We start from the raw sequence: 25,994 nt of genomic DNA, 5'->3' as shown, positions 1-25,994 counted from the left end.
TATGCTTGATATGTGGCGAGAAATTAGCAAACAACAAATCATTTAATGTTGAAAGACTCTTCCAGAACAAGCACACAGCATTTGCTGAAAAGTATCAAGCTGCAGATGAGCGAAGAAGAGCGATTTCTCAACTGCTGCAGCAAACTGAGCAAAGTAGATATACTTTCAGGAAGTGGATCCAGTCTCCAAACTGAACTACTGCTGCTGGTTCTGTGGCAGCTCATGAGACAGTGAGGCGTCCATTAGTAAAAACGGATCCGTCCTACTCGGTTTGCAGTGCTCTAAAACTCCGGCAGTGTGAGGTTGCTCAGTGTAAACGTAGCAAAAGATATGTGTTTTAAAATGGAAACCCCACATGAGGAGAAGAGGGATCGAACCTGCTACCTTGTGGTTACTAGATGAAGACTCTACCACATGAGCCACAAATATAGATAGGACTTAAGAACCGCATAGTTGTTTTTTTAATTGACAAATGACTGTATTTTTGTTCTCCTCTTCATAAGAGTTTGATAGTTCTAACAGGTAAAATAGCAATACAATTTCAAGAATTGTCTTTATACTTGTTCTATAATTTCATAAATAGAACAACCTCTAGTTTTTGTATATATAATATTACTATATATAAAACTTTATAAGCTGTGATATCAAATAGCTTTTGCGGCTCCAGACAAATCTTTTTGGGTGGAAAAAAGAGCAAAACGGCTCTTTGGAAAGGAAAGGTTGTTGACCTCTGAACTAGACTAACCTTCTATTTATGTTTTGAAGTTTAAATACTGCAGGGTAAACATATGTCCACCCTACTATATATAGGTGTGAAGTTAGTATGGTTAATTTAATATAGTATTATAATAAGTCAGTAATTCCACTATGCCGTTTTCCCAGCAGAGCTTTATTCAGGTCAAAGTGCTTCAGCCACAGGTGATCCGCACCAGTACACCGGTGGTCAAGTTGAGCTCCATAGGCTCCAAAGTGTTGGCTATTCACAAAGAGCACAAGGTGAAAATCTCTCTGGTGGCTATCCAAAAGGAGCTGAAGGTACATCTTTCTTCCTCTTCCCACTTTCATGCCGTATAAGAGTTTTCTCGTGAAACGCACGCTCATGTTTGTTCATGTCTACAAAAATTAAAAAATGCATTATTAGCCTTATGATACTGAAATACCTTTTTAATACAGTGAATTGAATCATACACAAAGCCCACAGTTGGGTAAAGTTGTGTGTTGGGGATATCTGATTCTGAAATCTAATTCCAAGCTTTTGATAAATATACACTGCTGTTGAGGAATCACTTGTTATACTGATTGTTTTTCTTCTTTCCTTCAATAATGTATTTTTTTTAACAATAACATCTGTTAAGAGGACTTTCGAAAAGAAAGTCTTCTCTCTCACATTTTAAAAAGAATGAAAGACAATTGAAAAATATAGAGCAGTCCTCTGTACCCAATCACGCTTTTGTGGCAGGAGATTTACAACTTTTGACTGGTTGTGTAAATACATCTGTCTGATTGATAATGCTGTGTTTCGTATTAGCAGAGTCCTTCACCCATTTGTCTTTACTGGACTGTGTGGAATGTAAGTCAAGTGTATGATAATTAGACACAGTTCAAATATAGGTTGTCTCTTCTGGAGCCTTTTTAATGAGCAAAAAAAAAAACCTAAAGAGAAGGGTTAACTAATGGCCTTCCTTATAGCAAAACTGTACTTTGTTTATTGTCAACGTCAATTGTTCTCATGAGACATTGTTGTATCAATGATCTGACTCAATTCATTTAAAGAGATGATTTGAGAGTGTTATCTTTTCGTTTTTGTCATGACTTTCTAAGCTACAATCCAAAATATTTTGAGAATAATTTGATCCTACTGTTCTTGTAAATGTATAAATCTGTGTCACATGCATAACTATTTTTCTTTCTGTAGCCAAATTGTTGTACAAGATGGTTGTCGGTGGTAAAACCTTTGATAACCACCTGAAGCTGATGGCGAAAGTGGAGAAACAAGTTTCGAACCGGATCCGGCTTTGTGATGACAAGCAGGACTACAAGCTCACTTTTGTCTTCTGTCCGATCAGTTCACGCATTGGGGCAGATGTTGAGGCAGCCATGGCTGATATCAAAGGTAAGGGAAGGATTTTTCAGCCTGTTCATATTGAAATACAAATTTCATTTTTGTTTACAATTTGGCTTTTTTACTTTTAATTGAATTTTGAATTAGAAAGTTCTTTCTGACTTAAATAATCACATTTTAGTTATCAACATATTGATGTTCTGGTCAAAGAGAATATTTTGCTAACGCTCATTCTCCCTTCTTTCTTTTGGTGTCCTCAGATAATAAACCTGTCATTCTGGTGTTGATGCACCACACACGCGAGGTCAAAGCCGTGACATCTATGAAAACATGGTCTAATGACGCTAATGTTGAGTTGCGTGTCAACGTTTTCTACCATGAGACAACAGGATTACTGAAGTGTGAAGAAAATGATGCTGCTGTCACTGAGATAAAAAACACATTACTGGCACGTTACATCCAGGGGAGTAACTATACCGGTGGAAATGCCCAGGGTGTGGTTGCTGAGGTTAACAAGAAATGGTCTTTATGGCCTTAAACATTGTTTAGAACGGTATTCAATCAGTTAATGTAATGGATTGCATCAACAGCAAAAAAATAAAACGTATTGCAGAAAACATTATTTTACCCTCCTTGGTAAAATCTTTTTCGGCTACTGAATATAGTCTAATGATTGTTTTCTGACAGGTTTAAATAGCTAAACAAAGAGTTCTCTGCACATTTTCTGCTATTTTTTAGATTCAAAAGCTTTATTCATCATGTGACTTGCATTTTGTAAATCCTTGTTTTTTTCATAGATTTAAGGAAATATGTTGAATTGAATATTTGAATGAATGAATATATACTTTATTAATCCCCAAGGGGAAATTTGTTGTCAGAGTAGAAGCAATTTACAGACTAAAATCAACATTAAAAACAAAAACAAAAACAGTGATGAGATATATATACAAAAATAAAATAAAAAATAGCTGGGATGAAAGATATGTACAGAATATTATTTAGGAAATAAATTAAATTAAACTTAAAAGTGCAAACATGCAAAGTTTGTATGTGTAGTGTATGTGAAGTGAAGTGTAAATAAACAAACAATAGAGAAGTACAAAAATACAAAGTATGTATGTCTAAGTGTATAAAGGGCGTGAAGTTTAGGTAAACATAAATGTGTACAGTGATTAATCAATCAACAGAGGATCTGGCAAGAGGTGACTTGTTGTACAGTCTTAATGCTGTAGGCAGGAATGTTTTCCTGTGGCTGTCCTTAAGACAGCGGAGCTGAATGAATCTTTTGGAGAAAATGCTCCGCTGACCCTGCAGTAGGTGGTGGAAAGGGTGGTCCGGGTTGTCCAATATGGACAATAATTTCTTCAGTGTCCTCCTCTGCACCACCGGTTCCAGAAACTCCTGCTTGCAGCCAATGATGGAGCCGGCCTTCTTAACCAGTTTGTTAAGTTTGTTGGTGTCACCAGCTCCAATGCTGCTCCCCCAGCAGACAATGGCAAAGTACAGGGCACTGGCCTCAACCGACTGGTAGAACATCTCCAACATCTTGCTGCTTGCTTGAGCTGCTATTGATCATTAGACTTATAGTCTTATAGTATAGACATTAATTTCCTTTAATCAAATGTCAAAGAATCAGTTCTCCAGTTGCTACTGTTTCTGTATATATTATGACTTAATTTAAGTGATTAAAGAGTGCCACAAAGCTCAGTAACTGGCCAAAGGAGGACTTTTGTCTCAACACCATAATCAACAATTAATCCAAAAAAAAGTGTAAATACAAACATGTTTGCTTCAAAGCATGAGTGTGCAATTGTGCTGTCCCTTACTATATATAATTGTGTTGTAGAATGTGTATGTAAGGTGGAATGATTCATATTCCTTATACTCTCAAATAAATGCAATTAAGTGTGTAATCATATAGTCTGGGGTCCTTTTTTTAAATTGCATTGTAATTATGATTAAAAAACATGAGCTTGGCTCATCTTTTGGACATACATAGTGTAATAGTCTAGACATGATTTCATAGTGAATTACTCAAAATGTTGCACATTTCACCTCATCACTAGTGTATTTTTACAGTCGCATTCAGATCAATCGATTTCAAATTAGGAAAAACAACACTGTTTTTCTGTATAACTGTAAAACTGCACAATGCGGTTTCTTACTCAATGTGGTCAAAGTATAGTTTTGATGGACAATATTTCATATGGCTATTACAGATTAATGTTTTGTGTTGAATGAATTAAAAACCAAATGGTTTACATTTTTAGTCATCAAAACCTAAAGTCAAAAATCATTTATATGCTAAAATGTTCACTCGGGTCAAGCGCCCGATGCTTTTATTTTGAAAAAAAAGAGAAAAAGCTATTTTGCTCTGAAAACCCAGGCAGGAAGTTGGACATTGTTTACAAACTGCTTCCAGTCGGAGTTCCAAGTTAGCGCGTGCGGTGGAGTTCAACGTTATTTTCCGTTATTGGTTTGCTTTCTTTCAGCTGGTGTTACCTACAGGGAGGCAAAAAAGGTGAGCCTCTCGAGGTTTCTCGCCGGTAACCTTCCCGAAGAGAGTTTGAGGCGACTAGTATCTTTTTTTTGTGGCCGTATTAGCTGCAGTTAAGTTAGCAGTTATGTCTGTTCACGTCAGATGAACGTGAGCGAAAGTTTGTCGCATCTGTGTGTGTCTCGCTCCTCGGCTGCGTCCCATTTCTACCCGTCACCGTTGTGACTGGAGCTGTCTGCACACCGGGTCCGACTGAAGGTAATTAAATGAAAGAAAATAAACTCATGCTGCCCGAACCTCTGCTAACTAAAAGTGCAATATGATGATGATGATGATGATGATGATGATGATGGTTGTGTTCTAGGTTACACTCTTCCGCTCTGTTTTATGCTCAGTTCTGTCTGCATCAGCAGAACGTGTGTGATATGCAGCCGGCCAGTGTCTCCCATGGCAAAGAGAGCACACTTGTTTTAGATGGTGAAGAAAAGGAGGAAGAGGAGGAGGAGGGTGGTCGTGAAGGTGTGATTAGAAAGGAGAGTGGGACAAAAGATAAGGAGTGGAAGAAGACGAGACCAGGTCATGTGGATGCAGCCACCATGGAGGTCCAACAAGTCCCCGGAGCCTTCACAGTGCCAGGTGAGTACAGCTGACTAGTTCAGCACCGGCTGAACTGTTTGACCAAGGTACGCTCGGAAGAACCCAACATACACAGTGCTGCTTTGCACCGGATGGATGGATGGATGGAGGTTAAACTAGTGATGGAGCCTCGTGAAGCTTCGGCGCTTTCTTTCTAATTGTGCTGAAAGAAGATTTGAAAGAAAAACAATGACATCTGGTGGGATCAGAACGTTGAGCAGCCTGTCGAGACGCTACAACACCTAGCTGGTTATAACAATTGTTGTGCAATAAAAGTCCAATGAGACTGTGTTATTAGTACATATATAGATGCTATAATAAATGCAAAAATAAATGCATTGTCCCAAAAAAAGTCTACTTAAAATATATTAATGTTTCTCATTGGTGTAGTTTTAAGCCCAGTTTCCTCAGTGGACATTTAATATGCGTTGCGATGTGATGGAGATTAAATTACTTTATGACTTTATTATTAAGGCGTTATGTGTAAATGTTCCGATACTTCCATATGTATTTCTCATTTATTCCCTCTTTTTTTATCCCCATTAATGTGCCTGTCGCATAGTTTAGCTGCAAAACCTTCATAATTCAATGAACCAATAAAATGCCTTCTGACGCTCCAGGGACGCTTGAAGCTTTGATCTTTGTATGTCGCTTCAGTTTAAAAAGTTTATTATGCTTGTGCTTTCCTATTCAGGTTCATACATACACAATATGTGTGGGATCAAGTGAGAGGAAGACGAGGACAAAGATGAGGAGAGCGAAGAAGAAACTGATGAAGAAACAGCTCAAGTCGGCTGATACTTTGGATACTTTAATGTCGGAGCTTCCGTTTTCTCTGACCAGCCCCACGACATGGAAAGAGCTCGGATGTATGTATATTCTTAATATTATGTTTTGATGAAGCTTAGAATTCCCTCAAAAAAAAAATGAATGTAAAGATTGCTCTCCCCTTTTCTGTAGTCTCCAGCTCAAAGTCAACCCAGAAGGAGAGGAAGAGGAAGAGAGGAGACACTGGAGGGCGAGTGGACAGTGAAGAGGATGCTGAGATAAAGAAAAAAAAGAAAGAGAGCCAACGACCCAACTACTTTGTCTCCATCCCCATCACAAACACACAGGTGATGAATTGCTGGACCGTTCACTTTACTGGGGTTTAAAGAGCGTGCTGAGGTTTGTGCACATTGTGTCCCATTTATTACATTATTGCAGATACTTCTCTATCTGAGCTTTGCCAGTTCATTTATAAATACGTAGCTACCAAATTCACAATATCATTCCTGTTTGCAACTCAACCACCTGATCAAAAGACTTTATGTAAAAGGTGTGCTTCTATATATGTAGCATAATTAAAAAATAAATAAAAGTCAAGCTAACATCATTGTAATGAATTATATGTATCATAAGCACATTCAAGTCTTTCAAGTTAATCTCTTGACTACTAGAATACATGGAAATGTGCAGCTGCACGGGAGGTTGTGAAACGGCAATGAAAAGTCTAACACTATGATATGCTTTGAACAGTAGGCAGTAAAATGCAAAAGCTCCTTGATTCCCTCGACAGTCATCTTTTATTGACTCATCATCTGGGATGTTGAACTGCAGAAGTTGCCCCAGTTTCTCTTTCGTTCAGTCCTCCCCCGTCCATACCAAAAGGAGCTGTGGGGTGAGAGAGAGAACAGACAGTTTATGTATGTGACGTATCTGCCGGCTGCTGTTGCTGCTAATAAAATTCATCCAATGACAGATCAGTTCAGCTGTGCACGAGGTCCAAGAGGCGGTGCTTCAGCAGGAGCCCCGATTGGCCAGAGCCATGATCCCGGTCCCAACTCTCCACATCACGCTGTTAGTCACTCATCTCGCAAGTCAGGAGCAAGTAGACCTGTGAGTGGATGCGCACGCACACAAACATACAAACAAACAAACAAACAAACAAACAAACAAACGCGGCACACACACACACAGCGTATTAAACCGACTATTTAAAGAGAAAAATGTAGCCTGTAATTTGCGGAAATCCTGTGTTATAACTAGGGTTGGGTACCGCGAACCGGTGCCAATATGGCACCGGTTCCAACACGTCCGGTACCTACCGGACCGAAAAGCAACGCAGATTTCAGTGCTTCCTTCCGGTGCCTGAGCCGATTTAAATACTTTTTTTTTTTTTACACTACTCTGTAAAGTTGCATGGTGTATAGATACTAAAAAGGTAGCGCTGTGCCCGCACGCTAAAAACTATTATTAAAATAGCGCGGATCAGAGCACACTCGCTGCTCTGCTCTCTGTCCGCCTGCATGCAGAGAGCGGGGCTCGAGGGGGCGGGGCTTCCAGCGCTCACACACACATAGTTAGGGATGGGTATCGTTTGTTTTTTTCCGATACCGGTGCTAAACCGATACTTTTAAAACGATACCGGTGCCTGAACCGATACTTTTTTTATTGCCAAGGCAATTTTTTTTCTTCAAATTGAACAATATATTAACTGTTTAAAGTATACTATAGATATAAATAAATAAGTACATACAAAACACTTGACTTCAAACTACAGCTTCAAACCTTTTAACTTCAAACTATGAAAATATATATTTAAAAAAAGAACAGACACAAGCATCAGGTGGCCTGATGGGACCGTGTGCAACAGAACTCAGACACTGTTGGATTCTACAAACTGCTGCTTTACTGGACTACACGTCATCATTAATATCAACTGGAGAGATTTGTTCCATCAAGCCGAGGACGGACGTTCAAAAGCTCGTGCTCGTGTCTCCAGCGATCTCTGTGTACGCGCGCTGTGTGTGTGAGCGCTGGAAGCCCCGCCCCCTCAAGCCCCGCTCTGCATGCAGGCAGACAGAGAGCAGAGCAGCTTATGCGCTCTGATCCGCGCTATTTTAATAATCGTTTTTAGCGTGCGGGTACCGCGCTACCTTTTTAGTATCTATATACCGTGCAACTTTACAGAGTAGTGTAAAAAAAAAAGTATTTAAATCGGCTCAGGCACCGGAAGGAAGCACCGAAATCTGCGTTGCTTTTCGGTCCGGTAGGTACCGGACGTGTTGGTCTTGTTGGACTTGTTTGTCTCGGTACCCAACCCTACACACAGTGCGCGCACACAGAGATCGCTGGAGACACGAGCTTTTGAACGTCCGTCCTTGGCTTGATGGAACAAATCTCTCCAGTTGATATTAATGATGACGTGTAGTCCAGTAAAGCAGCAGTTTTAGGATCCAACAGTGTCTGAGTTCTGTTCTTTTTTTAAATATATATTTTTATAGTTTGAAGCTGTAGTTTGAAGTTTTGTATGTACTTATTTATGTATATATATAGTATACTTTAAACAGTTAATAATATTGTTCAATTTGAAGAAAAAAAATTGCCTAGACGCGTTGGAGGCGGCGCGAACAGAACGTTTGACCTGGGGCGAACAAAGCGAAGGACGCGGCGCGAATTCGCGTGAGTTGAATTATCCCAACTCTGGCGGAGAAATCGCGTGACGCAAAGTTGCGGCAGCCAATCAGCGTTGAGAATCAGCGTTGAGAAGCTCCGCCCGTCACCGCCGCCGTCTCCCCGTTTCTGAATGAAACTGCTGCTGCTCCGCCTGAACCAGCGCTGACAGCGGCTTCATTGAGACGCTGTTGTGGGACTACGGATAATATTATGAACCCAGACACCATGGAGTTTGATGTTCCGACGTATGTGGAGTTTACACAAAAAGTATAAAGCAGAACTGGTGGTTATTTCCATGGTGGATGGCATAATCGGTATCGTTTTACGGAGATACGCGAGACGCTGTTCCTGGAGGAGTCGGTGAAATTCACCGAGCTGTGTGCGGCTACGGATGATGTTATGAACCCAAATACGAGGGCGTTTCATGTTCCGACATGTTTAGGACTTCCACAACAAGTATAAAGCAGAACTAGTGGTTATTTATTCCATGGTCGATAGCGGAAATGAAAGCTTCGTCGCTTGTCTCTCTCAGAGGCAAGCAACAGAGCTAAGCCACGCCCCTTTGGTCGCGCCGCGAATTCGCGTTTGGTGTGAACACCCTCTTTCTACTCGTGCAAGTAAACATCCGCGGTGGACGCGGCGCCGCAAATTCGCGTCGCGTCCGGTGTGAACACGGCATAAAAGTATCGGTTTAGCACCGGTATCGGAAAAAACCCAAACGATACCCATCCCTAGTTATGACGGATTTCTTTTTCAGGTCAGCTGAGAGGAAACGGCGTGCACCACATCAGCTTATTATTATTATTATTATTATTATTATTATTATTATTATTATCATCATCATCATCATCATCATCATCCACAAACACAACAACACGAACGCGCGTGTCATTAATTGTACGCCAAACAGTCCGTGAACTGGTAAAGTTAAAATATTCAAACAAAAAATGTATTTCCGATACTGGTGCTAGTGGATCAATCAATGTGATTGCAGAATTATTGCATTATCGATTTGTCCCCCTTTTTATGTAAACACACATGCATATGAATTTAACTAATCTTTTTGGCGGACACACACACACACACACACACACACACACACACACACACACACACACACACACACACACACACACACACACACACACACAGAGACACAGACCTCCTGACAGAAAATCCTTCAGTCTGAAATCCTATCTTATCCCAGTTTATGAGGACTTTTAGGATTGTCGGTATTACAACATTTTTGTAATTGCATCTAGGGGGGAAAGAATCCTCTTATTTTAGGATAGGAATTTAGCTTTTACAGAACCGTCCTAATTAAGGGAATCCCAAATTGGAAAAGCTAAATTAGGATGACATAGAGACTGTTCTAAATTCAAAATAACACTGAAAATATATATTAAATGAAAAAGTTTTCCTCTCCTCCGTCAATATTATTAGTTCCTCCGACTACTCACAGTGCCTACTCGTACATTCTAATTGGATACAGGCATAAGGGGAGTGCCGATTGAAGAATTACATTTACAGTTAGAGTTAGGTTTTCTTAAATAAAGGAAAGATAAGACGTCTGAGTTTTGGATTTTGAACAGTCTTACATTTTATTCCAAATGGCATGAAAGAAGTCTTGCGCCTTAAACTGTACGAATACTGGATAGGAACCGGTCATGAGTTTAGGAATTGCTGAGTTGAGGAAGATTTTTATTTTTTCTCGCTTTTGAAATGTAAAGTAAGATAAGATAATCAGTTTAAGATATTTTTCTGAGCTGCACATTACATTTCTTCAGTGACTTTATGTCTATTCCCTGATGTACGATAGTAGAATAGTAGAGTAGAATACATTATATTTTCTCTCGATTTTGCTTATTGCTCCCCAAGAATATAACACACTGCAGCTAAAATACTGAACTTCATTCAGACAGAGTACCCTGCAAATTAGCTCACTGCCACAGCCGGATATCCCATTCAGTGTCTGTGACCATGCACATTATCACAACACCACATAGACAAACAAGGTTTCACGTTTGTCGTCATAATGAATGTGCAGACTTTAGTAACTGCTTGAAAACGGGGATTCAGGGTTCTGCAGTGACTAATTACCAGCATGTCACTTCTATCTTATCCCTTCCTCTCAGTACTTTCAGGAAAGCCTTGTGATATGCCTGGAAATGTTTTTGGTTTAGATACCTAGAATGAAACGCTGCTGAATGAGGACAGTGCCTGAGGATATAATGAAGTCGAGGCTTTTATTCCAATTAATAATCGGAATAAGAGTGAATAGTCATATTGTCCCACTTAAGTTAATCATCTCGATGCTTATATTTGTAATGGTATAATCGCGCATATGAAGACAGAAATTACCAACCAAGTAGTGTCATCGTTTAGGAAAAATGTGATCAATTTCTAGTATTTTCGGTAAACTAAAAAAGAACTGTGAAATACTAAAAAAGGAAGTATATTTCATATTTGGAAGACATTTCATGACCAGAGTTTAATGGCGCAACTCAATGCAGCTCTGGGACGTGTCAGCCGTGTTATATGGCGATACTGATGCTTAATCTGCATCATGCAGAAGATTGTGTCATTAGTAATCACTAGATTCACTTGTTATGTAATATGAGAGGGAGCGCGAGAGAGGATTAAGTTGTGATTTGGTGAGTGTGTGTGTGTGGGGGGGTGGCGGCGGGGTGTGTGTGTGTGTGTGTGTGTGTGTTTGTGTGTGTGTGATGATTCATGTGTATATTTCCTTATAGGGCGGCAACCGTGCTGGCTCAGTTCGAGCTGTCATTGGCTGAGCTCCTGGGTGGGCGAGACCTGGTGCTGCCCTTCTCGGGGATCGGCCACTTCAGGAAGGAGGTGGTGTTTGTTGGGCTGGCCCCTGGACAACACAGACACACACTGGACAGTGTGGCAGGTCGGTGTTGAACTTATCACTCTCTTTGTCATTTTGTCTTTCTTGATCCTCCCTCAATTGAATCAATAACCCTAGCACCGCTTTCACTGTATATAATATACTTGCATCTTCTTTATTCAATTTTCTTATATTAATATTTCTACTCTGCTATTGTATTGTATATATTGAGTATTTCCCATACTTAATATTTGTGTGTTTACTATGTAATGCGCTTGCTGCTGCCACAAACAAATTTCCCACTGGGGATGAATTGTGAATGTGATACAGTAGTTTCTCTTTTGTGTCCCTGTGGAGGGAGGTCTGAACTTGGGGTCATCTGAGGAGCGCTGCAGCTGGTCGGAGGATTTGTAGTCTTTGTTGTAGACACTTTTTAATGGGGTGGATGCTTGCTGTCGTGGGGGATTTGCTATGGGAGGTTACAGATTACTGCTTTAGGAGAGCGTAGGGTATATTCTGGGCCTTCAGTTGGGTCTTGCACTATAATATAACGCAGTAAGAACATAATGGATGTTGATGGATGTGAGCTCTAGTTCTTGAATAGTCAACCACTTGCACTCCATTTGATATTGAGTGTCACGACATCCTCTTTCTTCAAGTTGTGTAAGTGGATCTTGTCAAACTATATGGTACTTGTGTTGTTTTCTATGTGTGCGCATCTGGGGTTGTGCATGTGACATGCCTTCATCTGTCATTTTGCATCTGTACAAGTGAGGGGTGTGTATGCAGAAGCATTTACGTGTGTTTTTGTGTTGTGCCTTTGGCAAAAACACTAATCTAACATTTCTAAGAGGATTCTCTGCTCTTGCAACACCAACACACACACACACTCATAATTGCTTAATAAGAAATATGCAGCCAGGGATTTGTAAAAGTAGACGCATGCATTTCTGTGCAGAGGCTCAACAGCCGCTCATCCAGTGTCTTGACTGCTCAGAGCAGAGCAATATTACATTTGGCATTTTAGTGATGGCCGAGACAAATCCCAAAAGACATTTCATCTCGGGGCTTGATCAAAATAGAAAATGCAGTAAATTAATCTTGTAAAGAGAGAGAGGGCTACAATGGCTGAGGTTGTACATAATTACCACAGATATTAAGTTTAATTTAATTTGTTTTAATTTGTTTTTTTGTCAGTCATTAGAAGAGGCAGTAGTGATGAAATTTTATACCAAACAACATGAGAAGGGTGTGGTGGTGATGGAGGGTGTGTGTCTTCCTTCTCAGAAAAGGAAGATGCAGCATCAAAAGTGTTCAAATCTGGATCCATCCCATCAAACTGGGCCTCTTGGCTCACGTAAACACAGACAAACGCAATCAAACACAGTCAACCCTGACCCTTGAGTGATTGAGTGCGAGATGCAACAAACGTGAAGTGTGTTGAACAACTATTAATAGGAACAGTTTTTCTGATTTCATCTTGACGTTGACGGTGACCATTTTTGCCTTCGCTGCCTATGGCTTTAAAACAGCCCAAAACGACAGCAAACAACTCTGTATAGTCTCCTTCTAAACACCTGCACGACCTGTTAAAACACTCGTCAAACAAAAAAGAGCGCCCATAAAGAATGGTGTGATGTAGTTCCAGTTTTTGAACGGTACAATTTTTCTCAAAGTTTCATTAATATTCCTGACCATGAAAAAGGAAACGGCAACAACAGAAGATAAAAGTCCACATTGTTACCCTTGGAAAAGCAATATGAGGATATGGCATGAAATCCGACTCTCCCGTCCTCTCGTCTGCTCCCTCCACCACTCTTATTGATTATATGCTAACCTTTCTCTCCCTGTAGAGCTGCTCGACTAAAAATACCTCTATGGTTTCCCTCGAAACCTCATCAGTTGGTGTGTCTTTGTTTGTGTGCGTTTGTCCTTGCAGGTTGTCTAGTGTATGTGTTCATGCCCTTGTTTATGGGATATGTTCAAATGATATGCGAGTAAAAAGCTTCTTTTTCTCCATCTTCTGACACACATTCTGTTACGAAAGTCCATGACAGAGTTTTGAGTTGGTTCATTGGGAGGAAGGAGAAGGTGGATGTGAGCTTCATTCAATCTCATGACCACTGTCACGCATCTCATGTCTGTTTATGGTAACTGGCATTCCTCTTTGGCCTTATCAATAAAAATAATGGTTGCTTGCATAACTTTTGGTGTTGCAGAGTTGTTGCGCAGCCATTTTGAGGAGCAGGGTCTTCTGCAAGAAGCCAATCGTGGGTTTGAACCCCACCTCACCATTATGAAGCTGTCCAGAGCATCAAAACTACGATCCCAGGTATTGAGACTCTCACTCTCAAATTGAGTATTTATTAGTTGGAATGCTTCAGCAGTCCAACTATTGTTCTGTAAATCTTTATTAAACTTTTTCCGCTATTTCTTCCGTACATATTTTGGAACTCTTCTCTGAAAAATATTCAGCTACTTAAGGACACGATGGCTATCTCTTTTCATATGTCTAACTATTCAAGTTTTTGAATTATTAAGCTTTTTATGATTTTTTTTATTTTTATGAATGGGATCGAATGGAGAAAATCTTCAAATCCTCTTCAACTTCAAAAGCTTACAGATTCAGCATACGTTCAGCTAAAGACACTATTTACACTTTTCAAATGTTGACAAAACCTTTAGCTATTATTCTATAATTTCAGATTTTTGGTGATGTCATAGCTAGAGTGCAGAAAGATTTTGTAGAAGAAATATTTGCTTTTTGCCATCTACTCCACAATACTAAGTCTTTGGGCATAATTGATATATCAAAACGTAGGTAATATTGTCTTATGTCGTAAACTTGGGTCGATTTGAATCCAGCAGATTCAGGCGTGTTTAAATCCAACTGATTGTCAGAGCAAGTCAACCTCTATACGCCGCCATGTTAATTCTCACTCCAATTCTGTCTCCCCCTGACGATCGTACCTGATTTCGAAATTGCAACTAGAGACGCATTGTGTAACCTACAGACCCACAAACAACCTCTAGGCGTTCGCAAGAGTCTTATCTCTCAGGAAGTATCATTATTTTGGTGTCTTGCCTTTGACGTTCTTGAAATATTAAGCTTTTTATGAGGAAAAAAAATGCATTGTAGTGTATGGAGGTCATCTTCAAAGCAAATTCGCAGTCTGTCATTCATCACACAGGTGCTTCAAGTTAACTAATCAGTGCAGCTTCACACACTGCTATAGCATACAAAGAGAGGACACACAGAGCAACTGTGTGCTCCTAGTGGAGAGGAAGAAAAGTGAATTTGATGCCAGACACATACATACAGTATGTACATACAGAGACAGACACACACACACACCAGAGGTGTCAAGTAACGAAGTACAAATACTTTGTTGCCTTACTTAAGTAGAAATTTTGGGTATGTATACTTTACTGGAGTATTTATTTTTCAGATGACTTTTTACTTCTACTCCTTACATTTTCATGCAAATATCTGTACTTTCTACTCCCTACATTTTAAAAATAGCCTCGTTACTATTTCATTTTGGTTTGTTTTCACTCCGGCTTGTCATCGTTCAAAAACACACACAAAACCTCTCCGCCCCGTTGCCCATAGATACGTGCGCGCGCACACAGTTGAGCGCTGAGCACATACAGCAGCGGACAGAGAGCGTCGAAAAATATGTCGCGTGAAAAGTAGACCACTATATATGCGTTTTAAACACTCCCAGGGTAAAGATGCAACAGCAGCTCTCCTGTGAGGAGCAATCGGAGTTCTCCTCGCACCGGAGCAGCTCTCTGAACCCGGAGCAGGAGGTGAAACGAGCCAAAGTGCTCGTGTCTTCTACCAACAATGAGCTACTGGCTTCACATATTACAAAATTACAAAGTACACGGATGTAAAACTAAGTCATTAATAAATACATGGACAAATGCCTGTACTTTCGGGTAAATGGTTACGGTACGCCGTTAACAGGTTACGCTTGCGCATGCGCGATTTGACGCGATGCAGTGAGCTCCGTGAGCTCGCATTTTCCTGCTGTTGCGTTTCTCAAAATAAAAAAACAGATCTAAGCTCAATATTGAGCATGAATTGAGAGAGGCCGTATCAAATCTACAACCCCGTTTATAACATATGTGTCGAGGAAAGCAGGTCACTGCAGCCACTAATACTGATACAACCTGATGGCTCACATATCTGCACTCATTCTGTTTTGTTTGGCAAAAATAAATTAAAAGCTTATTGTTTTCCACAATGAGCTATTTAGTAGTAATTTTTTGCACAGATAGAACTTACACAAAACATTGTCTGATGGGACAATCTGATTTACTTGAAAGTGATTGCAATTTTCTTTATTCTGTTATTTATAAAAGCACAGATGAGTCACACAATTATGTTATTTACAGAAAAAGTTTGAGAACCACAGCTTTAAGTGTTTGTGTCGGAGTCGCCGCCACCGCTGCCTATTTTGCACTATTACAATACTTATAGGCAACTAGTTATCATGTCTTCCGCTCCATGAAACGCATGTTAATGCTCAGTACACATATGGTACTTTAATGTATTTGCATTGTAATACAATGTGATCATTTTAAATGGGCATATATGCAGCTGAAATGGGTAGCCTAGTGCATCCCACATTTTTCAACATAACATTTTAAAACATTATAGTCATTATGGCCTTCATAAAAATGATTGTTTTGGGGGGAGGTGGGGTAGTGCACGATAGGCCCCTGAGACGCGGCTTAAGAGTTTGTCCTTAATGGAAAAAAAAACATTCCCCTTACATTACTTTTACTTTTATACTTTTAAGTAGTTTTTAAACCAGTACTTTTACACTTTTACTTAAGTAAAAAGCTTGAGTTGGTACTTAAACTTTTACAGAAGTATTTTTAAACCCTAATATCTATACTTCTACTTGAGTACTGAATGTGAATACTTTTGACACCTCTGACACACACACACACGTATAAAAACACAAAAAACACACTGTAAAACCTTATGAGTAAAGTCAACTCAAATAGTTTAAGGAAACCGATTGCCTTCAACTATTTAAGTTAAATACCTCATTACCTAATTATTGTTAGGTATACTTAAGTAAATGAATAGTACTAACTCCATTATTTGTATTGAACTTAAAACATATTAATTATTTAAACTTATTTGTAATGTTTGTATGAACACATATGCAATCAATTTATTTGAACCAATATGATTTTTTGACCAGAACATTACACATAGGGCTGTGCGGTATGCCGGTTCAATTTGAAACCGTTTTTTTCCAGCAATTTTCAATAATATATTCAGCTATTTTCAACTATATTCAGCTATCTTTTCAAATATTTCAGCTTTCAGCTTTTAGCATTCCAACGCATTTCCAGCAGGAAATGCAATTTCTAGTTATATTTGTGAGCCAATATTGAAGTGATTATCAGTCCAACATGCATTTTACTGGCAATATTAGTCTGGTTATCTTCTGCATGTTTGCCAAAGTGGCAGCTTAGTTATAGTATCAAGCTATTTCTTTTAAATGGTTATATGTCTTTAGTGTAGCCATGTCGGAGAAGCCCAACACATTATGCTTTCTAGTGGAAGAGAAATACAGTGCATCGCTCCCCACTGGGATGTCAAAAGCATCAACTAACCTCACTTCTTACAGTGTGCGCACTTGAAAGCAGTTAATTGATTATACTATGAACTACGTGGTGCAAACAAAACAAAGCATAATAAATAATACATTCATTCTAATGAACTAATAAAAGCAGAAGGTTGCACTAGCACAGCACAGTTTTGTTTTTAATGGATAATGGCAACATAGATTTGCATTGTATTATTCCAATTAGGTGTTCATACGCAGTCACAGAGCAAAATTATTGTCCCAGCCAAAACTATTACAGGGAATAACACAGCTGCTGTGGCACTTTAAAATACACTGACTGTATATGTTTTTATAGTTTCTGAACCGTTGTATTGGGATGGACTAGGGGGAGAAGTTACACAAAAGTATGGGAGAACGGTATTTGAAGAAGAGAAATGGAAAATGGTGAAGGGATTGAGATAATGGGTATGAAATGGATAAATATATAAATTAGAGGGAGAGGAAAGACGGAAAGATAAGCACAAACAAGCAGTGGTCAGGAGGGGAGAGACAGAGGAAGGAGATCATCTATCTTTTTCTCTTTTTTTGTTGTCCTTTTGACGCCTGATGACTGATTGTATCCTGACTGGCGTCTGCTGGGCGGCGTCTTGTCCTCCCCGGGCCATGTGTGTGTTTTGTGTTTGTACGTGTGTGTCAAGAATGAATGCGCATGTCCCAAAAAGTGTGATAAACATGACATTAGGAGTATTTCCTCTTTGTGTCTCTCAGGGTATAAAGCGTGTGGACCCAGCCCTCTACTCCAACTATACAAACAAGTAGGTGCTGGTTCTGTCGTGTTACAATTCACTCCTTACGATGTAAGAACGACAAAAGGAAAGACCTACTACACTGTTTGTGTTTTAGCCCAGTGGTTCTCACACTTTTTCTGTCACGCCCCACTTTGGAAGAAGACAAATGTTCATGCCCCACTGCTGCAACAAAATTGTAACAAAATGGTCCATGCTGAATTTTTATTGCAATAACAACATTTTGTGGCCTTCACTATCGTCTCTTAGTCTCAACACTCTCTCTCTCTCTCTCTCTCTCTCTCTCTGACACTTTCTCTCTGCCACACCAAGGTGTTTTGGAGACCAGACAGTTGAGCGGGTGGATCTTTGTTCCATGTTGAAAAAGAAGCAACAAGATGGATATTATCACACTGAGACGTCACTACAACTTGGTTAGTACACACACACACACACATATATATATATATATATATATATATATATATATATATATATATATATATATATATATATATATATATATATATATATATATATATATATATATATATATATATATATACAGTAATATAATAATAAGTAATATAATATATCAGGTGCACTATTGAGCCACCAGAGGGAGCTTTCTGCTCACATACAGAACAATGAGTCTCTCTTGTTTTCTGTTGCAGTGGTGCAGAATAAGCATATTTTGGGCTCATTTGTTGCTATAATTGTTGTGTGTTGTATTTCCTGAAGTCGTGGAGCGTGGAAATAATTGTTAACTTTTTGTCACAATTTGATGTTGACCCGGTAGATATTGTTACTGTGTAGCCCCTGTGTGGCATGCTGTTGCTAAGAGAGCATTTGTATCTCTAAAAGAAAGATCATGAACGTATCAGTCAGTATCTGATTTTAATCAGCATCTCATCCAGTTTGGCCAAGGCGATATCGAAGGCTCTCACAGGGATGTGAGATGCAACAAGTGCTGGCGCTTTGTGGCTCTTGTAAGCCGAGATGTTGTTGCAATGTTTACTGTTTCCTAAGTGTCTGGAAGAGATGCAAATAGTATTGTTGGTAATAACAATTAAATCAGTAAACTGCTTTTGGTATGATGATGATGATGATGAAGGAAGCATTGTCGCTTCTCTGAGGCTGCACAGTATATACATAATGTATTGAAACCTAAAGATGCTCTGCTCACAGTTAAATAGCATGTTCCTGCTGAAATAACTGACATGTAGTGTGTGTAACATGGTGCACATAGATTGGAGGAAATAGTTTTGGCTTTTTGTAAAAATGTTGGAAGACAGGAACCATGCTTTGAACTGCTAGCCAGCTGGTCTTTGTTCAGTCTTTGGGTTAAATTCAAACCGGTCTTCTGATGATGAAAACCCTACGTACCGACACACAAACCAAAACAAATACGACTCTTATGCTACCTTTAGCCAAAATAATGGCGATGTTGTGCTATTATGAGCTCAAATCAGAGTACCTTTTTTATATTTTTTGTTTTAAAAGGTGCAATGTGAGAAAGCTAACCAGAATTTCAGTTTGAAACACAAAACAAGACGATAGCGTTCTGTTTGCTGCCCCGAGGGCTTGTGAATCACGCTGATGGAGCCCATCAGGGTGGAGGGCTCTCAAAGTTTCAGCTATTTGATTTAATTTTGCGTATTCTTGTCCTGCTGTTAGTAAATAGTTGGCTTTACTTGTATTTGGTGACTGTAAATTTAGATTATATGTTGCCATTATAGAGGTGAAACATTCTGACACCTATTTGTTTTAAGCATGTGGCCAATCTGTAGCCATATTGCACCTTTTTTTTAAAAGCAGCTGTATCAAATGAAACAAACACATTAACAAAAATCATGCTGAGTGAGCCCTTTTTAATCTTGTTGGGGAAAACGGGTTCATGTGCATTTTGTGTCTCAGGATCACCACCAATATCCACAAATGCATGAGTACTACATTATAACACTGTGAGCGTGGGTTACCATGGAGTTAAAAGGATCAGCGTACACCTCCGAGTACACGTAGGCCACTTGACAGGGACCCCTAAAATCCCACTGGGGAGCAGCTCCACTGATTGCCGTGCGAGTGTAAGAGAGCGACAGAGGCTGTCAGCATGGGTGGAACTCGGCTGTCACAATGTTTTGTGGATCACTGAGCTCTCTGTGGGAGACAAAGAGAGAGAGAGTGTGTGTGTGGGGAACATCATCTGCAACCGGCCATATGGTAACCTAGGAGACAATTTGGCCTTGTGTGCGCTGGTTAATTTGCCGTGCAGTCAACACACCAGTCATGATTTAGTTTGAATGAATTACCAACTATTTGCTTCTGGTGTTCTTAGTAAATATTTGGACAAGAAGTAACTGATGTATATTTAAAGACCCTTTCAACAAACCTCAAATTGTTACAAATGTAATGTGAAGTTTTGTTACTTTGTAGGGCTTCTCTTTTTACTGTTAAATAACAAAATATATTTAGTTGTACTGTTCAGTACCTTTTTATACAGAGACTTTGTACATTTTAGACGAGGAAATAACAAAATTATTCTTGAAAAAGAACTTCAACCGTTTGTTCTGCTATTGTTGATGAATGCTAATGTTTGCAACCTTAGGTGCCGTTCACACCAGACGCAAAATATATTTAGTATATCTTAAAAGCGCAGCCACGCCTTGTAAAAAATGCGTCGGGCAAGACAGCCCGATGCGCCTGTGGAGCGGGCCTGCGTGCGCAACCGTAGTGACATTGATGAGCTATGCGACTCCGCGCAAGGCGCTTAAAGGTTGAGAATATTTCAACTTTTAAGCTCGCCGAAAAAACGCTCGAAAAGCGCGGCATTTAAAACTCGCGCATGAAAGAAACAATGGTTTTGCTAGCGACGCGTTTTTGAGAGTCGAGTCTGGTGTGACCGGGTCCTTAGACAGACATTGTTGTGTTTTACAGTCAGTTTGAAAACCTTGTAGACCCTGCTGTGGTACAATTAGAGGTTTTCTAAAGGGAGTCTAGCAGCTGCAGATCTTTAGGACACAAAACACTACCGCCTTTGTCCACAGGGGCCGCCAAAGTCAACACAAAGTGAAACTTTCTAAATTAAAAAGTAACTTTTTGCACCCTTATTAGTAACTTTTGCACATGTCACATGTGCCTAAAGATGGAAAATCCCAATCTCATAGAACAAAATGTATTTCTAACTCGATTAACTGATCTAATAATTACAGCGCTGGGTGACAACATGAAGAAAAAACTGGCAGAGCTTGTTTAGCCAGATGTACTGCACAAGTTAGGCTACCTTCCATAGATATTAAACTGAATATGTCCTCAAACTAGTAGAGACGGCTTTCAAAGCATTCAGCAGTTTTTAGACTAATGAAGATGTTTTTCTTGACTGGAAAACAGCGACTGCATGGAAGGTATAAAACACAATCAATCACAAAACCTATGTTTGAAGAATGATAGAGCTGTAAATGTACATATAATAAAGTCATGATGAGCGCTACTTTAGCTTCCCTGACAATCGACTTCTTTTGAAATGTAGACGTTGATGCAGTGGGTAATAACTATTTATCAAACTGTGTAAAGAAGATAATTTCTCTTGGTTAGTTATGGCCGGGTTTATTCTCCTCTACGTCCTTGTTCCTCACAATGAGGTTAAGACTACTTTTTCTGGTGGTGCACACTGGTCAGTGTCTGATTATGTGTGTGTGTATATGTTAATCCTTTAATCCACTGGACAACATAATCCACAACAGAGCCTGTGATACACAATCTAGGGTATCTCTGTGTGTGGGGATGGGGGGAGGTGTCAGAATATATATGGATGGTGAGAGTGGGAAAAACTGTGGAAATAAAAAAAGACAGGAATTTTTCGTTGTGTGTATTGGATTTTCTCATCAAAATGATAATCCTTAAAATGTTGATACAAGTGGATTTGGCGACACCTGTGGCTAACCTTGGTAACAGCAAGTGCGGTCCAATGCTATAGGTCCCAGAGTTCTGGGGACGGAAAACCATAAACAACAACAGAAGAGCAACTGGTGATCTGCTTTTACAGCTCAGCCAACAAAAACAAACACCAAAGGATTTGGCAGTAAATAAGTTAAATGCAATTATAGCGTCCTGCTGCATCTGAAATTGGTGCCGTGAGAGTTGTGATTCCGGTGAACCAAAACCCCCGACGCTGAATAGCTCACCAATGTGCTGAAATCTAAACTGTAAAGCCACACTGGTTGTGAATTAAGATTACGATTGTCGTCACATCCTCCGTGCTCTCATGTCTCCTTTTTCTCTCTCTCCTCTGCTCTAAGTGCTTAAGAAAGAAATAGCGTGAAATATTGCGGTGCCACTTCTGTTTAGACAGATAGATGAAAGTTTATCTCTCAGAACAAAAACACACTCTAAAGTCTTGTCTCTTTCTGATCCCACACGCTACTCTGTTGGCTCTAAGCAAAAGAATGGAGGTAATTTAAGTGTGTGTTTATGAGATAGATAATGGGTCCGTGCCGTGATGACAAGTTCTCCTCGCTTGTCATGTCACTTCAAAAGGAATTCTGTGTAATGTTTAAACTCCATTCAGTTAGAGGGAAAAGGTTTTCTCTGAAAAGCCGGTGGGTAGTTGAAAGACCAAAAAATAAATAATAAAATGTTAAGGGAGAAATTCCCAAATGCCGTGGCATTAGTAACTCATCCTTACGTTGTTTGTGTGCACGCACGCACACATGCACGCACACAGTCAGTGTGACATTTCCAGCTGTAAAGTGGAGATAATTATTTTCAGGTAGACCGGTACGTGTAGCTCCTGTGCAAAGTGCAACATTAATGCATGCATAAATATATTCACACAGACGCACACCAACAAAAACAGCGACCACTCAAACGGCGTCGTCCACAGATGGAGGTGGTTTGTTGCTCTGTGACCTTTTGGTATTTTATTGAGATAAGGTCACTCACTTCTGTGCAGGCTGTGCTGCTCGGCTGCTTCCTATACGACGAATCCTTGGCAGAGCTCGTTTCCCAGTCATGATCTTAAAGTAATAATGATGAAAATACTGGTTTCCCGATTTCAACCATGAACTATAAACCTGTATGGACGGGGTATGGAGAACACAATTAAATATACATTTACTCTATTTTTACGATATACAATTATACTCTCAATATTCAAAGAAACATGGCTGAGGGGAATTGGAATAAATTAATTTAATTAATAGAAATCTGCATGAAAAATGGACTTTAAAATGTGATTTCTAGTGCAAGTGAGCAACTGTTAATTATTTATTGGAGCTCTGCAGCTCATTTTCTCCCCCTTTTCTCTTCACTTTGCATTAACAGCGTGTCATTGTTATATTAAGACCTCTTTCATCGTAAACGGCAGTGATCTGTTTCCTCTTTCCGCAGAAAGTGAACCAACTTCTTAACACGCTTGAGCTTGACATAATTTCATAGCTTCAAAAGAAAGTGCTCCTCGCTGGGAAGAAATATTAACGGCAATTTAACAGGCATATAGCTATTCTTAAATAAACATTACAGAGGCTTGATTAAATGTTCATTGCAACAATTAGAAGTTTCACCTGTGTCGTCGGTTGGCCTGTTTTAGGGTTCAGTCAAATCATTTAGACTGTGATTAAGAGTCAGACATGTTTCCCACTGTGAAAAGAACCTAAATGTCAACAAACATTGGAATCAGTTTGCAAAGCCTCCATCTGTTACATTTAATGCAATTAATTTAGCTAATTAAAAAAATCTATACACGGCCTGTTTATTTTTTTTAATTATGTGATTACAAGGTTACAATGGGGCTATTCATCCACCAATCCCAAGTCGGAAAAAGCCTTTTCCTGTCTCCAATTCTGACGACGTTGAGTCAATGTGGCATTGAATTTGAACTTCTCCGACCTCAGCGGCATCGGGCCAGCTGCGTCACACAGCACTGCAGCCGGAGCTCGCAAAATCATCAGCCCAACAGTCACAGGTGTGACATTGTTTTGTCTTTGTGTCGCAGTGAAGACAAGCCGGCACATCTGGGAAGCAAAGATGGGATGATTTCGTCATTACACATCATTTCGTCTTCAGAGTCACACCGCTGCCATCAGCATCTGTATGACTGAAGACGTCTCGATTTTTATATATTCGTAAAGCAAAAGCCTGTTATGTCATGCTGCGGTATCTACATCTGCATTCAGTGCAGCAAACAATAAGCACCTGACGACGATAAGTAGCTGAGCGAGGAAAGGACCAAAAGGGAAAAGGCTCGAGAAGGAGGACACAATAAAGCAGCAGTGACTTAGCAGCGGGGAGGATGGAAGGACAAGTGAGAGAGATCATAGAGGATAGAGCGCGGAATAAGTGAGATTAAACGCAAATGACGAATGAGTACGGGGGAGACAAAGGAGAGCAGAATAGAAGTGGTAGAATTAAACCGATCGAGGAGATGAGACAAGCAGATAGGATCGCCAGACGAGCGGCGATAGAACATTGAGAGTCTGAGTGGAGGTGACATTAAGCAGACGAGCAGCTCGAAGGTCGGATATTAAAGGAAGGGCCGAGGAAGCTGACGAGGGTCACGGCAGACTGAGGGAGATTGGGTAAAGGTTTAGAATTGTGATGAGAATAAACCCACCACAATATATTTCCTCCATCTGTTTCTCTGTCAGTCTAAACATTGTATTCCAGTGTTGATCATTTAGAAAATGTATTTTGATTAGTTCTGTCAAACATTTTGATAGAAATTAATTACCTGAGTCACTAGCTTGTTTTGCTGCGGGACATGGTAACTGCAACTTAAACAAAAATACAGCTGTGTTAGGAAACTTGTTCTCGAAACTCAGACCTGCATCTTCTAATATGAAGATGTGAAAACTAGAAGTATAAAAACCAATCCCCAAAATGATCATTGTTTCCGGTTTTCTGATTCCAATCCAATTGGAGGCTGTGTAAATAATGCAAACCACCTTGAGATGTGGTAGAAATACAAACCCACGGCCCGTAAACTTTATGATTGATTCAGAGATGCTTTAACAACCAAAACAGCCGGGATGAGCGAAATAGAAATACCACAGAGCCGTCGCAGTCAACCCCACAGCCGACTGAATGGATGGTTTGTTCACCGGAGTGTGTGAGACAACGCCGGCGGGGAATAAATGCATGTTCACCAAATCGATTCAACGCAACAAACCGTGTGTGTGTGAGAATTTAAGAAAACAAGCTTTTTGATGATAAAGTTACAGCTAGAACTAAAATAAGACCGTTGAAGATTTGCACCTCGTGACGATTAATTGTTGCTCAAAGGTGAACGTTTGAACGATTGCGTTGGGAGATTTCTCACGCAAGTGTGGTTTGTCACATATTCCCAGCAATCAGAATGACTTTCAGTGTCTGTGTGGTGATGGCGACGGATGGATAGACAAGCTGTGGTTTGATTTGTGTACATGTGGAATACATGACCAGGTATGGATACCAGCACTAAATACATATTTAATGTCGTAAAAACATACGGTGACTGTTTGGCATGCAGGTCTGTGTGGCTGCACCCGTCTGATTGTGGTCGTTTCCGATGCCACGCCTGGGGGCCACGTCATGGCGTGTGCCTCCCTTTGCTTTTGTTTTTGTATGTGAACACAAATGTTACAATAAACAGTGATGCAAATCACCAGAGCAGACTGAAGTCCCCGTTATCTGCAACATACAGTCAGCTGCCTTGTTCTCTTTGTGTGCATAACCTGCCTTGTGACTATGTACTGAGGCACTATGAGCTGACCTTCACCAAACAAAGTCAACATTGTTGCAGTCTTTCTCTCTCTCTCCCCTCCCCCATGCATTGTAAGGTCTTTTATAAAAGTGTGATGCATGAATGTGGCTCTTAAGCATGTACTCATTTGTCTATTCTACTGGGTCGATTAGTGTTTTAGAGTTAAACGAGCAGAAAAAGAAAATGTGCACATAAGTTAAAATATCCCCAAATTCTATGTTCATGTACACATATGGGAATAGTATAATTGACGCTCGATAGCAATCCGGCCTTGTCGATGACAACACTCAGCTCGATGCAGCTGCGTGCTCGTGCGTGTGAAAAGTGGCAGCTGCGAGCTGAATGCTGCCGCAGGAGACGGGCCGCCGCACAGCTGAGCTCGGCACTTAGCGC

The 25,994-nt window shown here is 40.0% G+C and overlaps 1 protein-coding gene and 1 long non-coding RNA gene across 2 annotated transcripts in view; both read left to right on the top strand.

Annotated features, from left to right (window-relative positions):
- The first annotated feature begins 979 nt into the window (after positions 1–979).
- On the top strand, positions 980–3,955 carry LOC306733834. Its single transcript, XR_013770956.1, has 3 exons — positions 980–1,035; positions 1,916–2,113; positions 2,323–3,955. It is a non-coding gene; the product is annotated as an uncharacterized lncRNA (long non-coding RNA).
- A 748-nt stretch (positions 3,956–4,703) lies between these two features.
- The window catches only part of akap7 (A-kinase anchoring protein 7), a gene marked incomplete at both ends in the record, with an annotated part of 39,901 nt that continues 18,610 nt past the window's right edge, over positions 4,704–25,994 (top strand). The window contains 9 exons of the mRNA XM_079215724.1: positions 4,704–4,709; positions 4,955–5,188; positions 5,890–6,064; positions 6,156–6,310; positions 6,937–7,073; positions 11,387–11,547; positions 13,704–13,816; positions 17,850–17,896; positions 18,200–18,300. Coding sequence (XP_079071850.1) covers positions 4,704–4,709; positions 4,955–5,188; positions 5,890–6,064; positions 6,156–6,310; positions 6,937–7,073; positions 11,387–11,547; positions 13,704–13,816; positions 17,850–17,896; positions 18,200–18,300 — 1,129 coding nt within the window. The remainder of the gene's footprint in view (positions 4,710–4,954; positions 5,189–5,889; positions 6,065–6,155; positions 6,311–6,936; positions 7,074–11,386; positions 11,548–13,703; positions 13,817–17,849; positions 17,897–18,199; positions 18,301–25,994) is intronic.

The sequence above is a fragment of the Taurulus bubalis genome (genome assembly GCF_910589615.1).
Source record: "Taurulus bubalis genome assembly, chromosome: 3".
NCBI classification, from domain to species: domain Eukaryota; kingdom Metazoa; phylum Chordata; class Actinopteri; order Perciformes; family Cottidae; genus Taurulus; species Taurulus bubalis.
Note: the sequence above shows the minus strand (reverse complement) of the source record. Positions and strands in the feature narration are given on the sequence as shown.